At 40.9% G+C, this 16,570-nt stretch overlaps 2 protein-coding genes across 2 annotated transcripts in view; one reads left to right on the forward strand and one right to left on the reverse strand.

The window, feature by feature from the left end:
• Positions 1-1,388: 1,388 nt before the first annotated feature.
• Positions 1,389-7,649, reverse strand: LOC128411073 (left-right determination factor 2-like). Its single transcript, XM_053383058.1, has 4 exons — positions 6,940-7,649; positions 4,968-5,211; positions 4,090-4,329; positions 1,389-2,583 (listed from the first exon to the last, which is right to left on the reverse strand). The coding sequence occupies exons 1-4, from the start codon at positions 7,205-7,207 to the stop codon at positions 2,244-2,246; spliced, it is 1,092 nt and encodes a 363-aa protein (XP_053239033.1). The 5' UTR covers positions 7,208-7,649; the 3' UTR covers positions 1,389-2,243.
• Positions 7,650-13,858: 6,209 nt separating this feature from the next.
• The window catches only part of TMEM63A (transmembrane protein 63A), a 33,286-nt gene continuing 30,574 nt past the window's right edge, over positions 13,859-16,570 (forward strand). Inside the window, exon 1 of the mRNA XM_053383051.1 lies at positions 13,859-13,877. The gene's annotated coding sequence lies outside the window, so the exon portion shown is untranslated. The remainder of the gene's footprint in view (positions 13,878-16,570) is intronic.

Below are 16,570 nucleotides of genomic sequence, written 5' to 3' on the forward strand. Positions count from 1 at the left end.
GATATTTTAAAGCTTTGGAAGCCCCATTCAAAACAGACTACATTATCCAAATTATAAAACAGTAATCGTTTGTGTGCATATTTTTAAAGATTCAAATAAAATAATCCACTGTATTCATTGTATATTTTATTGTTTTTCCTAGTATGTCAAGATGTACAAAATTCAGGGGAAGCTCATCAATCACATTGTTTGTATGTTACAAATAAAAAAGGACGAGATCCTGCAATCATACGGAGCAAGCATCCTTACACACAAGTCCCACTTATTACAGGGTTTTTGGTTCACTTTTTAACCCATAAGGTACATAGATCAGCCTTCTGATGGCGATAGCAAATAAGGACAGAGAATATATATGGATTCTATATTATTAATAGGTAAGTGCTTTTTATGATTCCTAAGATAGTTTGTGGTATAATAATATGGTCTGATTGTAATGGACAGAATGTTGGTCATGGTCTGGGAGCAAGTTCAACTGAATAGTCAAATCTGCCAACCTCAGTTCACTATCTATAGATGGCCACAATCCAGTCAAACCTGACCACTTTAAAGACCCATTGATTTCAACTGGAGATATTTAACTACACACTGTACTCTCCCACTAAAACCAGTGCAGCTGGGAAATGATGGGTGTGATCCAGGAAAGGTGACACACTTTTAAAACTTTTGGTTTCAGTGGGCAAGTGGGCTAACACAGCTGTTTATTGCAGCAGCCCTGGCTACAAGCTCCCCAGAGAAATGGTGCCTCTGGGACTGGCCAGGGGGTGCTGGTTGCCAGGAGCTGAGGCGGCTCAGAGGCTGGGGTGGCTGCGGCAGCTGCCTGGAGGACTCCCAAGGAGAGGCGAGAGGAGAGGAGGCTGAGGGAACACTGCAAAAGGGAGGGTGTTTGAAAAAGGGTGAGAGGCTTTCAGCTTGGCAGGAAAGGGGTGACATAACTGGGCTCCTGAGCCCCACAGGGGTGCTGCAGAAAGAATGGTATTGGTCAAGGGAGCCGTGCACTCAAAAAGCTTGAAAACCTCTACCCTCAATACATCCCTTTACTTTTTCTCCACAGGAGTGAATTGCAGCCATTCACTGCCATGGGAGAAAGTTACACTGCACTCTAGGACACTGTTGCAAGTGAAGGTAAACCTGCCCTCCATCCCTGATACCAAGGGCTTAGTCTTTACCCACAGGGATCCTGCAAGAGGTGCTGTAGGACTCTGCTTGGAGGCACATGCAATTCATCTCAAAGTGCTCCTTGTAGGATGCTGTCCTCTCATCATACATATGACTATCCCTTGTTTTGATGGGTGTTTTGTTAGTAAGAACAGAAGAAGAAGAAGAAGAAGAAGAAGAAGAAGAAGAAGAAGAAGAAGAAGAGTTGTTGTTGTTGTTGTTTGGATTTGATATCCTGCTTTATTACTACCCGAAGGAGTCTCAAAGCGGCTAACAATCTCCTTTCCCTTCCTCCCCCACAACAAACACTCTGTGAGGTGAGTGGGGCTGAGAGACTTCAGAGAAGTGTGACTAGCCCAAGGTCACCCAGCAGCTGCAGGTGGAGGACCGGGAAAGTGAACCCGGTTCACCAGATTACGAGTCTACCTCTCTTAACCACTACACCACATGACAGAAGAACTGATGAAGGACCAGTGAAAAATCCATCTACTCCAGCAATCTTTCTCTGGTGCTGACAGCTTTCAACTATCATTAACAAACTGCTATCGCTCACTGAATTTGGGATTATATGCTACTTTGCTGCTCTGCCATGGAAAATGATAGCCCAGCAACAAACAAACAAACTCTCAGTAAACAGAATATAAGAACCCAGTAAGACCAAAGGCCAATTTAGTCCCGCATCCTGTTCTCACAGTGGTCAACCAGACACCTATGAGAAGCCCACAAACAGGACCTAAGTGCAACAGCACTCTTCCTACTTGAGATTCCCAGCAACCTCTTGTACAAAGGCATCCTATCTGCTACAGTGGAGGTAGAGCACAGCTATCGTGGCCATGAAAGGCAGACATACAAGTTATACACTGCAAAATTCCATCCAGATTGGAACAACCTGCATTTGAGACTGCAAAATTGTATACCTATGACAGGAGAGGAACCAAATTATTGTTCAAATGTATGAAGAAGACCAGCAACCGAATTCAGTGTGCCACGGGTGATATGTGGTTAGAATTAGGAGAACTAAACGAGGAAAAGAGCACCCTGCAACAGGCTACCTCTTGCCTTTCTGCCATTCTGTGTTTGGTGTGTGGCTAGACCGCTGCTATATGGTCCATGATGCAGCCACATTTTTCTACAATCATATTAGGGAACTCTGCCACCTCAATTTCAGTGTAGTTTCCCTTCTTGACAAGATACATCATGGGGAGCGGAGAGCTCTCCACCACAGCACAGGTTCTTTCTCCGTAGCCAAAATGGTGCAGCAAGTTATTGGGTTGCCGGCAGGCACCCACACAGTGGTAAGCCTGGTAGCCGGCCGGCTCGATAATCCAATACTGTGTCCAGGTCAGCTCTCGGAAATTGATGTAATGTTCCTGGCGGCAGCAGGCAGTCTTCTCAGTCAGGGTTCCGCCTTCACAATCTCCAGGTCCCCTGCCAAAAAGCAGATAGTTTTATGTCTGAGATGTGGAAAGACCTGAGCTAGAGACAATCTGGAGCTTACAAATGTTAGAACTGGCGCAAACATGCTTATTGTTCTAGTGTTTAAGTGTCGGTATGTGTTTGATTGTCTATTACCCTTTCAAGGCACACATGATACCTTCCCACATGGCTTCATACATATGTATCTTCACAACAACTATGTGAAGTGGGTTAGAAGGGCAGAGAAATCCAATCACCTCTCCTTATACCAAACTTGGGGAAGAAGGGTTGGGTTAGGTGGAGGTGACTCTTCTTCCAACTAAACTGACCTCCCACCGGCCAGTGCTGATGTTGTCAACTTTCCCTTCTGCCCTCCAAATGTGTGGGTGGGCAGTAGGCCTAACCAGAGGGAGCCAGCGGAAAGCCATGAAATGGAGTGTTCTGAGGGCAGAGAGGAGGCAGGGCTGAGCCATGAACTGGACTCACTGCTGTCACATAACAACATTAGACCCCACCGTCCTGTCCCTCACCTGCACCCCTTGGTTGCCCTGAGCAGCAGGGGCGTGAATGTCCTGCTACTCCACAAAGCCCTGATGCTGACGGTTTGGTTTGTACCCTAAGATGGGGGTGAGGAACCTGTGGCCCTCTGGATGTAGCTGGACTGCAACTCCCATCATCCTTAACCATACTAGCTGGGTCTGATGGGAGTTGGAGTCCAACAACAACTTGAGGGCCCCAGGTACCCCAACCCTGGACCAAAAGATGCCAACTGATCCAGACTCAACCAGTGGTCTCCAGGTGAGCAGGGATTTGAACGCTGGACTCTCTGGTCCACTCTATCCACTGCATCACACAGTTTAGCAATGATAAAATCTGTATTTCTCCCTAATAAAACATTGGGCACTGTTTTAATGAACCAAACATAATTTGTTTCACCTATTCTTGTGTGTGTGTGTGTGTGTGTGTGTGTGAGAGAGAGAGAGAGAGAGAGAGAGATTCACTTGCAACACAATCCTAACCATGTCTATTCCAAGGTAAGTCCTATTGAATTCAATGCAGCTTACTCCCAAATGGGTTAGGATTTTCTCTCTCTCATAATGGTTTGTGTAATTGTTTGTTTCCAGTATACTGCAAGAATGTAGCAGTAATCAGCAGCTTTTGGAAGAAATTAGTTGAATGTTGGGATTTATGTGTACCACGGTATAGATAGCTGTATATCCAATGCAACCATTGCATCTTTTAAAAGCAATGCGGGGTGGATGAGTATCTCAAGATCAGTTCCAAAAGTACACATTGTAAAACTCAATTCTCCCACTAAACACAGCAAGGAAAGTAAACATGCCTATTGTTATGCTGTAGGACTGCAATACTGAGCAAAATCAACTGAGTTTACCTTTGAGAAAACATGGTTTGGATTGGGTTTAAGGGCTATCTAAACTGTGCCTGAGTTTGTCTTCAGTATTAAAGGGCAGAAATAAAACTCGCCGGTCACCAATATGATTAAAGTTTGAAACTTACCCATAGTCTTCCAGGTTAAGGGTATAAAGCACCAACTCAGGCTTGCCCAGTGCTTTGTCCGAAGGATCCTGAGAAGTAAAGCGCACACTTTTGGCCATTTCTGAGGCATAGCTGCCTAATCTTTCTCCTTCAATCCAGATCTCCAGGAGCATTGGCCCCTGCATCTTGGTCTTTAGCCAAAAATGCACTGCCTGGGTGACATCGAAATTCCTCCAGCCAGACTCCATAAGTGGAACTAACCTAAATGGACAAAAAATGGGTTAATAGTGGAGAGAGAACCTAGAATAAAAACATATATAGGGGAAGATATCTACTAGCTTTTTTATTCCAGAATAACAGACTGGAATTGAAAGAAAAACATTGGAATGAGTGAGAATACAATATCTGTTTTCAAATAAGGAACTGAATAGGACTTTTGCCTGATCTCAGAACCTATTCACTTATTGCATTCTGAACTTGGGTGGAAAAGGCACCTCAGTTTAAAAGGCAAAATAAAATTCACTTAGGTTAGAAATGCTGTAAAAGCCTAGACTGCATGCTCTTGATTTGAACTTCTGCATAAAGGCTTCCGTTATAAGTAACAATTCTTTATACACCCCCCCGGGTACATTAAGATGCCTGACAATGAGGTAAACAGGTAAGCCCTGCTTTTGTAATTGCAGAGCAATAGATTAGGCAGACAAGCTCTTCAAGAAAATAACAATTATGATGATCATCTTAATAAATGATCTGATCTGGGAAATACTGTAAGGAAATGAAGATATTTTGAAAACCATGAGAGAAGGCTTGCCCCCTCTGCCCTTGAAACAGCACTGCTGAGTGTGGTTCTATTCAAGTGCACCTCTCCTGAGCCATTAGATTAGACTCCTCCTTCATACCTGGAATCAATCAAAGAGGTCCGGTTGGTGCCATTCTCTTGGGGCTGCACCCAGTACACGCTCACCCTGGCATTCATGACTGGCCGATGAGAAGGCTTGATGGGCAGGTGTTTCCTCTCCAGGGGCTTTTTGAAAAGCTTCAGCTCAGCCATGGTGACTTCGCTGTTTGCTGGTATCCTGCCTTCCATGTCGAAGATAAGTTTTTGACGGGTGGTGTCCGAATAGAGAATGTCTCCAGGAATATCTGTTATGCATTTGGAAACAACTGAAATACTTATATTCATCATTGTTTTCATCTGTCACTTTAAAAAAAGACTTTCCTTTTATATTACTTCAGAATAGGGAGAGGAATCATCTGACCCACCGGATATTATTGGACACCAATTCCTTTCAGCCCCAGCCAACTGGTCCAGTGGTCAGTCCAACAACATCTGGCTGGTCACAAGTTCCTCATTCCTGTGATAGATCAATCATATCTTCTTCATGTGCAACCCAGTGGATAAAGAGAAAGACAGTTTAATAGGTTGTTTTTCCAGTTTGGGACATTTTGTATTTTGGTTCTGTATAAATGCAGGCTGTTATTTTAAAATAACAGAAAAAAGGGTTTTAAGTTATGCATCAGGAAAATCTTCTTAAGAATAGCTTAGCACTGGAAGGAGTTGTTTACAAAAGCTATGAAGTCATGTTGCAGTTACATCATTTACTGGACATCAGTTCTGAAGATATGGCAGATTGGTACTCAGTGCGAATCCACTCTCTACTGTTCCTCTGCAACTTCATCCCACACTGTTCCTCTCTCCCACCCTCCTGGTGATGGAAATATGTGCTAGTATGGACTGTGTCAACTACACAGCAGGAATCAGTGGGAAAGGCAACAGTTTACCACCACCACCCCAATTTTTTTTATACTCCGATTGCAATACTTTCTGCATTGCGAGCTTAGTACATAAAACACAAACAGAGATCATATAAAGGTGCCTCTGGTGCCTTTTTCCATTAAAAAGAAGAAGAGAGAATTGTACTAGATAATACACTAAGTAACCATGTGCTACATAGTCACTAGCATACTGAGTTGAATTGTGTCACACACTCCTCACACACTCCCTTGGTTGTTGAGAAATAGTACAACTCACCGTGTGGATGGAACCCATAAATAAGAGGTTCCCTATGTACTTAGAGCCACTGGAGTTAATGGTTAAACCAGCTACCATACAGTATATAGTCATTTTTTCCACTTAATGCCTATTTTAAACCTTCAGTTTTCCCCCTCCCCAAATGTACATTGCTGAAGCAAGCATGTCTGGTTTGGTCAATGCCTGGAGGGGTGTCATGTAGCTTGAAAGCTACATGTACAGTGCCTTCGGTTCCATCATGGAAGAAAGATGGAATATACATGTAAGAAAATAGATAAAGGAAGCACAGATACAGTAAGCAGGCTAAGGAGTGGGCAATCCTGCACCCACTTCCCTTGCAAGCCTCATTGAACTCAGTATAGCTTATTTCTTCATAGGTATGGATAGGATTGCATTGTTACTTGAGAATATGTCTTTTTGACATATGGAGTAAGCACACTTAAGACTGTGCTGCCCTTCAGGAAAGGGATGCAAATTAATCCAGTGAATTTCTAATAGCAGATTACCTGTATGAATACCACTTGCAATATAATACATAAGAACTTGAAGCATGAGAAACTTATTCAAGAGGTATACATTCCCTGAAAATCAATCCTGTTTAATTGTTAAACAAGTCTATCGCACCACCTTATCATCACATTTAGGACAAATGTATTGTATATACAGAGAGACTTAAGCTGAACAATTAATCTTTGGGTATAAATTTAGGTCTGCATTTCTCAGAGATACTATTACAGTGATTTGCATAATAGTTATTACACAGCCTGAATCTATAAAATTCTAGACCAGATGCAGATTTCAGTTTTTTAGTTTCTTGTGACGATAACAACAAAGTTTACCTGCATTGCCAGGAATTCCTCTCAGGATTCCAGCCAGACTTGGCATTGCTCTCCGCTTCTCCCGGCGGCGCTTCAGCATAGACATGTATTTATTCCTTGTATTTTCCGGAATGACCAGATTTTCCATGTCTGTTCTCTGAAGAGCAGGGACCTCAGGAAGCCCTAATTTATCCAGCAATATCTGTTTGAGTCCTTTCTGGGTAAATCCATTCGCGGTGGCAGCTATGATGAGAGCACAGGTTACCAAGCATCTAAGATTCACAGCCATCCTTTGCCTAGCTATCGGTGGGGAGAAGAGCCCCTAAATCTCTCTCTTTCTCTCTCCTCAGCACAAGCTGTTCTTGGCGAAGAAGAGACAGCTCTGCAAGGTTTCAAGCTGCCTGAATGGGAAAGGGATCTAATGTGGTGGGTTTATATAGCAAGTCTGATCCCACTGGCATTACAAATTCCACAAGCAGAAGTGAGGCAGGGGGCTTGGAGGTGTTACATCCCCTTTGATACATCCAAGCTATAGTAACACCTTCCAGTGCATTTGAACTTAAAACAGAAATATTTAGAAGACTCTCTACACGTTCCCAAAGCTCTCTGTGGCCCTAAACAACTCAGGTTTCCTCCAGTCATTCTGTTGTTGTCTGCCGAATCTCCATGAAGGAAAAGACATGGCAACGTTATGAAGTGTGCTGTGACACCTTTTTTGTGCAGTAAATACATAAACTGGGCAGGGTGGGAGGTTTGAGAATAATTCTTGGACCAGTTAGCATTTGTAAATCACATCAATTGCTGTTATTCATAAGATATCAGGTCCTGCTTCATAATCCAGAAAACCTCATGCAAAGTCTTGTGGATATCAGTGGAGATATATACCACTGTAGAGAGCAACTAAACTGCCTTTCTGCTGGGTGCAGATCTATGGTGTTCACATAGATAGCCAACGTGCTCAGTGCGACATGGATCACACAGAATTCCTTAAATTTGATCATAAAGATGGAACACACTATAACTTGTAACATATTAATTCTCCTAACAATAGCTACATTAAAAAAAAATATCCAGAACAATCTCTCTAGTTCAAGTACTTTCTTTTGCCAAGTTAATGAATTACTACAGTTACACTGTTGTTGTTGCTGCTGCTGTTGTTTAATACTCATTAATCATAACACTTCAGTAGTTTATCTCCTTGAACCAGGCAAGGTTGAATGTTAGATTTCTGAAACATACAGGTTGGACATTTAAGGCAGTATTCAACTACCACATCGTTTTTCAAGAGAAAAACCTGGTAAAATCCCATTACTGCAGTAATACCAGAAGACAACCATCTTTGAGAGGGAACAAAGCAACAATGAACTCCTTTCCTTGGGCGTTATTATCCTTTTACTATGGGGAACGTTTGCCTTGTTAATCTCTGTGACATTTCAATTCATAGCAAAAAAAGCATAGTTACTGAAAAATTAAGAACATATGGAAAGCCCTGCTTGCTCATACTGCATATACACTATCATGCATGGGCATTGCCAAGGGGCAGCTGCCCCCCCAATCAATAGAAATAAATAAAAATACATAGCAAACTGAGGTTTTGCCCCTGCAACAAAATGCCTGCCCCCCCTGAAAAATCCTGGCTATGCCCATGCTAGCATGTCCAACATCCTGTTCCCCACAATATCCAGCCAGTTGCTTATAGGAAGCCCACAAACAGAGCATGAGAGCAGCTGTTCTTCCTTCCTTAATAATAATACTTTTATTATTTATATGCTGCCCATCTGACTAGGTTGCCCCAGCCATTCTGTGCTCCACAACAACTGGTATTCAGAGGCATGCTGCCTCTCATCCTGTAGATAGCAAATACAAGATCACAGCTTAGCTTTACCTTCCATTAATTTGTCTAATCCCTTTTGGAATCAATTGGTGGCCATCGTGACATCTTGGGAAAGCAAATTCCATAACTATGCTCTGTATGTCGAAGTGCTTCAGTTTGTCCTGAATCTTCCACTACTCCGCTTCATTGGAAAATCCTAGTATTATGAAAGAGGAAGGCAAACTTGTCTACTTTTTCCACACCAACCATGGTTTTGAAAAACCTCTATCATGTTTCCTCCTTATTTCACTTGTTGCTAAACTGAAAACCTTTCCTCATACTTGCTTCAGCTTCCTGTTTGTTATTATTATTATATTGTATTATTATATCCTTACATTATATAAGGTTACCGGATTTTTTCCCATGAATCAGGGGACACTTTTCAACTTCAATGGATTTTGTCAGGGGACTGATTTGTAAATCTGGGGACTGTCCCCGGGAAACGGGGACGTCTGGTAACCTTACAACCCTGTGAACTAGGTTAGGCTGGACCACAACAGTGTATATGTGAAGTTAGGTTCACCCCCTTCCCTGATGTGCATTACTTTACACTTGTTTACATTGAACTGAATTTGCAATTTTGATGCCCTTTCATCTAGTTTGGAAAGATCCTTTCAGAGGTCTTATCAATACCTTTTATCACTCTAAATAATATGGTGTTTTCTATAGATTTGGCTACTTCACTGTTCTCCCCAAACTCCAGGTCATTTATGAACAAGTTAGAAAGTTTCAGTCCAAATAAGGATCCTTGGAGGGACTTCACTTCTTACATCCTTTCAATATGAGAACTGTCAATTTATTACTACTCTCTGCTTCCTGCTCGTTAGTCAGTTACTGACCCAAAATAATCTGTACTCTTATCCCATTATGTTTATTCAGGAGCATTTGAGCATCTAAGTGTACACTGTCAACCTGATCACCCCTATCAACACATGCTTGTTGACACTCTAAAAGGTTTTAGAGAGGCAGGACTTGCTTTTGCAGGCCATGATGATTTTCCTTCACCAACACTTGTTCTTCCACACTCTCATTTACTCTGCATCAAGTGTGTTCCCACCACTGGTTTGAGAAGCTGTGTACACACACTAGCCACAATCCTGTTGTTTCTTATGCAATACTCTGTCTTGATACATTTCTCCCAACACCAGTTTCAAACCAAAATGAGAAAAGGACAATCTACCTGAGTTTTAATTTGTAGTGTACTGTAATGTGTAATGTGTTCACAGCATAAGTGTTTGATGCTTTTATATTCAGCAATGCTTTCTATGAAAAATAAATTTCAGTTCATTGGAATGGTAGGTTTCCAATGAGGTTTTAATAAAAAGGAATGTACAATTCCAAACAAATGTAATTTTTTTTTAAAAAAATTCACCATAATTGTAAAACATTGGTCATGACCTACTGTAGTCCTAGAGAGATCTCTTACATGGCAATTGTGTACTCACAAGAATCCCCACCACCACCTGACCATAATTATCACCTGTTTGCAGGAGCTTTGCTAGAGTCTTAAAGGACTCAGAACACAGACTCACAAAACACATTTGCATAAATGTAGAGCGTGCCTCTGGGCAAAATAAGATGGCAGGTGGCTTCAGTCACACCAGCACTGCACTTCGTAGCATGCCCAGCTGCCCTGCAAGCAAATAATTTAAGTTTTTTAAAGGGAGGGAAGGTGTCTTCCATGAGAGAATTTTGTACTGTGTGAAAGTAGCAGGATTTATTTGGATAGCCCAAACAGTATGATTGAAATGCAAACTTGCAATCTTGAACTGCACCTGTATTAGATGTCTCAAACCCTGTGAAATAAACCCCCTGAATATTATTTTCTTTTAAACAATCTAATGCAGGATGAAATACCCAATCCTTAAGCATGGATACAAAAAGACCTTCATAGCCCATTTTCCAGGGAAGAGATCATAAAGCATTTTTGTGTATTCTGAAGGAATAGAAACAGAGTTATCTAATACAGCTAACTACTTTTAGAATCAGGAATTACAAAGCAAGGATGAACTTTGACTATTGCTGTCACCACAGAAGTACTCTACCCAAAAGTGTGAATGAAGTTCTGAATCACCTGCTCATTATTTTCATGGATTTAAGCGGTATGTGTTAAGGTCTGTTAAGCATTAATGATAAATACAATCTTCTGGTGGTGCACTGGAGTGAGGGCCCCTAGATTAGAAAGTGCTTTCTTTCATGTCTGATGTCCAGTCTAATAGAAAGAAAACCCTTTAATGCCAAATGTGTATTGGAAGCAGATTTATGAGCTCAACAGGTAACGTAAAATTATTAGGCAAACAGTTGAAGCTCAGTTAGAAAGAAAAAAATGTGGATTGAACTCTTTTTCACACAGTGGTGATTATCTCCTCCAATTGCTGGATTTACTATTCCCTTTTTGTCATGCAAACAAGAAAAGGCAGGCATTTTATAGGAGCTCCTTCTGTGTGATGTGTATTGGAATCTACATGGTGGATTTAAAATGTCAGACAAGGGATTTAAAGTGTCTGCAAAGAATGAAATATAAGAGAACCAGCCAAAGACTACATGTAAAGTTTATAGTGGTCATTTCAGCAAATGTAAAACTAGTTTTTGCTATCTAACCATACCATAAGGATCACCTGCTTTGTTGCAGGTGTGTATTTGCATAATGACCGCATTCTCTTTCATCAATAAATCCTATGTGTTAAGTGGGAAGTGTGATAGGCTCAAACCTAATGGTAAAGATAAGCATTTCAAACACATCTGCAAGAGAAAGTATGACAGCATATTTGCTAGAGGTGGCTAGTGCCTCAGTTTATTTAATCTGATGTTTAATCTTATGCTTTCCATAGTTGTCAATGGGCCATGTTACAAGATAGGCTATACCAAAGTTTACTGCATTGGCAGGAATGAGATGCAACCAAGCCAGACTTGCAGCAAAATGAATAATCCTTCAATACTGGAAAGCCCAGACCACACCAAGTGAAGAAAACTGGATACAGTACCTCCTGCAACTACTGTACAAGATTATATTCTATAAACTACATAAAATCAAGCTTCTGGGAAATTGGAAGTGCATTTTTGGATCTCTTCACTGAGTAATAACCACAACTAGAAACAGTGGGAGGCACAGGGCAGTGAGGGAAACCTGCCTGACTTAATGGATGTTAATCTAGGACTACGGCAGAGCACTGCTGACATTCATTCATCCTAACGTTTATCTAGGCATGCAAACCTGAATACTGTATAGCAGGCATAGGCAAACTCGGCCCCCCAGATATTTTGGGACTACAACTCCCATGATCCCTAGCTAACAGGACCAGTGGTCAGGGATGGTGGGAATTGTAGTCCCAAAACATCTGGAGAGCTGAGTTTGTCTATGCCTGCTGTATAGCATGGTAGATTAACTGAATGTCAGAGATGAAGATGCTGTATCATTCATCATTAGATTTATTGTTTGCTTTTTTGCTCCAGGCAACACAAAGTGACTTAGAAAAGAGGAAGCAAGAACGAGGTCAGGTGGAGGGAGACTAAGGGACTGTACTGTTACATTACAGTGGTACCTCGGGTTAAGAACTTAATTCGTTCTGGAGGTCCGTTCTTAACCTGAAACTGTTCTTAACCTGAGGTACCACTTTAGCTAATGGGACCTCCTGCTGCTGCTGCGCCGCCGCCACACAATTTCTGTTCTCATCCTGAAGCAAAGTTCTTAACCTGAGGTACTATTTCTGAGTTAGCGGAGTCTGTAACCTGAAGTGTCTGTAACCCGAGGTACCACTGTATATGAATGTGAAAAACTTAATAAACCATGCACTAAAAACAAACACTAACTATAGTTAGTATTTAAACTTTCAAGCTTCAAAAACCACTGTTTGAAGTTGGTTTGTTTTAAATAAGCCACAGGTTGTCAGGCATGACAAAGCAAACCGCAGTAAGTATGTATGTAAAAACGGAAGAGAAAGTTTTTGAACTCTTCCTCACACCATGTAGGGGGAGGAGGGAGCACAGGAGTCTCAATGTGGTCTATGAGGCTGTTTTCCCCAAACCATGTCCACCTGTGCCACACCTGACATCACTAGGGGAGCTAGAGATGTGGCTGGATCAGTGGCCAGACTGAGCTCCCTGCAGGGAACTTGCCAACTTCCCAAACACCCAATAGTCAACTCTGAATACTGGAAAGGGCTGCTTTCCCCCATAGAAATTATTCTGATTGTCAAGATTTGCTTCTGAAACCCTTCTCAGAGTGTTCTTGCTTGCAGAGGTTAGATGAGGATTGGGGAGGTGGCCTTTTCACAGGAGGTATCATGTGCTTAGAATATCCTCCCTAGGCAGATCTGCAAGATAACATTATCATCTTATAGACAACAGGTTAAGATACTTTTTCTCTCTAAGGTTTTTATAATGGATGATCAGCAGTGGTTCTGCTCTTTTCATCCAATTTTTTAAAAATTTATTTTAAAACTGCTCTGCTCACCCTGGCAGCAACTTCTTTGGTGGTCTTAGGTGTATGTAGGTTTGATTCAACTGTATAATTTTTATTGTAAGCCACTTTGTTTTTATTTAAAATATTTATATGCTGCTTTTCTATTTAAAAATCCAAACATTTTCATAGAGAATCAAGGGAGGGTATTATTTGCTACAACCCTCCTCCTGTGTAAATTTAAGAAGAATTTGCATTATTTGTCCTCAGGGATTATATTTCTCCAACATGGAAACCATGTGTTCAATACATAAAATGTGGCACATTTCAAGTCACTGTTACTGCAGACCGAGTTTTTTCTTCAAGTAGGTTATATGAAATAGTGCATGTTATTGTACGAGTTAGTGGACATTACCTATATCCCATCCAACTGCACTCTGCTGCAGAAAATCGTGGGTCAGATGTTTCAAATTATTTGCACTTAATTATGCTTTAAATTATATTGCAGTGTGCCAGGGTTTTCTGCAGAAAAGACCTTTCTAAGGCACTTTTTAGAATAGGGAACAAGAAGCACAACAGCTTAATTACTTTCCTTCAGCTAGCTATTGCTCACTTCCTCTTTCCTCAGGAGTTGCATTTTGTTTTGCTGGTTGGAGACAAGACGAAAGTTCAGCATACCAAGACCTGGTAAGCATTGCCTGCCTGACTTATGTATACATAGTTTACCAGAGCAATGAAAGACAGCCAGATTATTGTATGTATATTGTTGGACTGCTTTTTATTATTGCTATTTTATGATTGCTATTTTATAATTGTTAAATTACATCTTGTTCTATCAGTGATATATGCTTCCTGAGGTTGCATTCCTTTAACAGGGATCTATGTTATATGCCATTTTAAAATGGCATATAACATAGCTGAAGATCTATACAATTAGAAAATGATGTAGAATGGTGCAATGAGAGAGGCTTGCTATGGATTTCAGAAGGGGGTGGATTACACCTATAATTCATTGGCATGCTAGTAGGTTTTCTGAATGCGACTAATTTGACTAAGCTCTTGGTTTCCTCTTACATCTTGTGGCTTCAATTTGCACAGGTTAATTATGCATTGCATAAGAAAAGTTCTTCCTATAATTAGAATTCTGTTGACTTTTAATTTCTCCATGTGTCTCTTGTTCCAACAAGGGAAAAAGTAAATGCTGCTCTATTCATTCCCACCCCCTTTAAAGGTCCTTCCGCAAATAACAGCAACTTCTACTAGGTGTTATTTGGATACATTAATAAAGACCTTCAAAGGCAGAGCCTGTCACAAACCTCATGCAAGTAAAATACAAGGTGATTTGCATTTCTAAATCTAGAAGGTGCTGGCTCCATCAACTCAGCCAAAATACATATTAAAGACCAATCTAAATAAGAATTGTGGAGAAAGCCTCCTGCTAAAGACCTGCGAGATGGTTAGTGCAAAGAGCTTTAATTCTCCAACTGTAAATTAGGAAAGAGGTGGCACTTTGCTAGATCTTGGCCAAAAAATTACAGAGACTGCTGTAACATTTCCAACAAATATATGGTATGAATAGTACATACGCTGACGGTTACACATTATTAACAATAATATCATTTGAGATTCTGGAACAGTTGCTTGAGTTAAGTGACAGAACCTTCCATACTCAGAGGATTTAAAAAAAAACATTTACTCAAAGTATGTAGTACTTTGGTGTTCACAGAAAGTATAACTTCTGTTTCTCTCTCTTAGTTGTGAATATATCTAGGCCCCGCCACACAAATGCTATCTTTCCTTTTACACTGGCTCAGTTCCTACATGAACTCTAGAACTCAAGATCCAGCAATAGTATGAAAGTTGTGTATGACATAATGAAAAAGTCTTAAAGACTTTAAAAATGTCCAGGGGTCACAATAAAGCTCTTTGAGAAATTAACATATATTAACTTCCCATTTATTAAAGCTGGGGCTCACCCAGTGGGAATTGCTTTACTCAGGATTTTCCTGTACATGTTTGTTGTATTTATGACACAGCCAGGTTTACCTTTCATTATTCTTTAAAAAATGACTTTCCTATATTTTAAAAAAGTCATATTTAATACAAATAGTTAAATCAGCTATGATAAAATTATAATAATTAAAAAGAAGGCAAAACTAAGTACAGGTGTGTGTATGCAAGTGGTAGCTTGAGGGTCATTATTTCTAGGAACCATCTCTTCAAGCCATTTAGGGCCAAACTATGTGAGATTACGGAGCTCTCACATGTTCAAAGGGATTTAACCTCTTTTACCTCTTTACTAAGATCTTACAATATGGAGATTACACATGCTCAAAGGGACTTTACCCCTCAGGCTCATATATACTCTATTTAACCTGGGATGGGGAAGCTGTGCTTGACTACAACTCCCATAATATCTGAGCATTAGCCTAGCTGGCTGGGACTGATGGGACATGGAATCCAAAGACATCTGAAGGGCCACAGCCAGTTCCCCATCTGTCTTAAACAGACAATCTGAATTAAACACATTTTGCGCAATGACAATTTCCATTACCAGTTCCCAATAAAAAATGACCTTGCAACACACTGTAAATGCATCCAAGAAAGCCATGCAGAGCTATCCTGTTGTTGCTTATACTTTCCCCGTGCTGCGTTAATTTACAAAATACTAGTCACATGCTTAGTTGCAAGACAGAAGATTGATGAGACGTGACTGCTGTTTGATAAAGGATGACTCAACAAATATGTTACCCATGTGCTAGGAGAATGCACACTCTCTATATGTGATAAAGGCGGTGGCAAGGCCTGGGAGCATTGCAGAGAAAGAAATAACTTCTAAGAATGCAGCACTGCTTTGTGGAAGCAGCACCCTATAGAAATGAAGTATAAAGCAAGTTCAGGGAGGCAAAGTAACCAACACAAAGATGTAACAATGAAAGAAACTAAAATTGTGCAGAGTCGGGTAAGAATGCGGGGTGGGAAAAGAGGGGATTCATGGGTGAGAATTTCTGTGCCAGCTCTTTCATTTTGTGCTTTCAGTTACTACAAATCTGGAATGGTTTTATCATACTATTCTGAACTATAGCCAGCGCCATTAGGAACATGCCTGAATGAAGAGAATCCAAGAGACATTTTCTGCAAAGTATATGGGATTACAGTGGAATTCTTCTGTGGTCTGGTTTGGTTCTGTTTTACTAATGTAGGGGTGTGGGGACTTGTGGGCCCCCAGATGTTGCTGAATTACATCTACCATCACATTTCCCAATCAGCCATGCTAGATGAAGTTGGAAGTTAAACCCCATCTGGTGGGCCACAGATTCCCCACTCCTGTGCTAAAGTGATTCCTTTGGGGGGAGATGGGAGCAGGCACCTCCCTATCT

The sequence above is a fragment of the Podarcis raffonei genome, chromosome 3 (genome assembly GCF_027172205.1).
Source record: "Podarcis raffonei isolate rPodRaf1 chromosome 3, rPodRaf1.pri, whole genome shotgun sequence".
In the NCBI taxonomy this organism is placed as follows: Eukaryota; Metazoa; Chordata; class Lepidosauria; order Squamata; family Lacertidae; genus Podarcis; species Podarcis raffonei.

Coding starts and splice junctions, on each gene's coding strand:
- LOC128411073 (XM_053383058.1), bottom strand. CDS start 7,207: ATGGCTGTGAATCTTAGATGCTTGGTAACCTGTGCTCTCATCATAGCT. Junction 5,212..6,939: donor AGGAATTCCTGGCAATGCAG/GTAAACTTTGTT, acceptor AATGCATAACAG/ATATTCCTGGAGACATTCTC. Junction 4,330..4,967: donor ACCTCTTTGATTGATTCCAG/GTATGAAGGAGG, acceptor TTGTCCATTTAG/GTTAGTTCCACTTATGGAGT.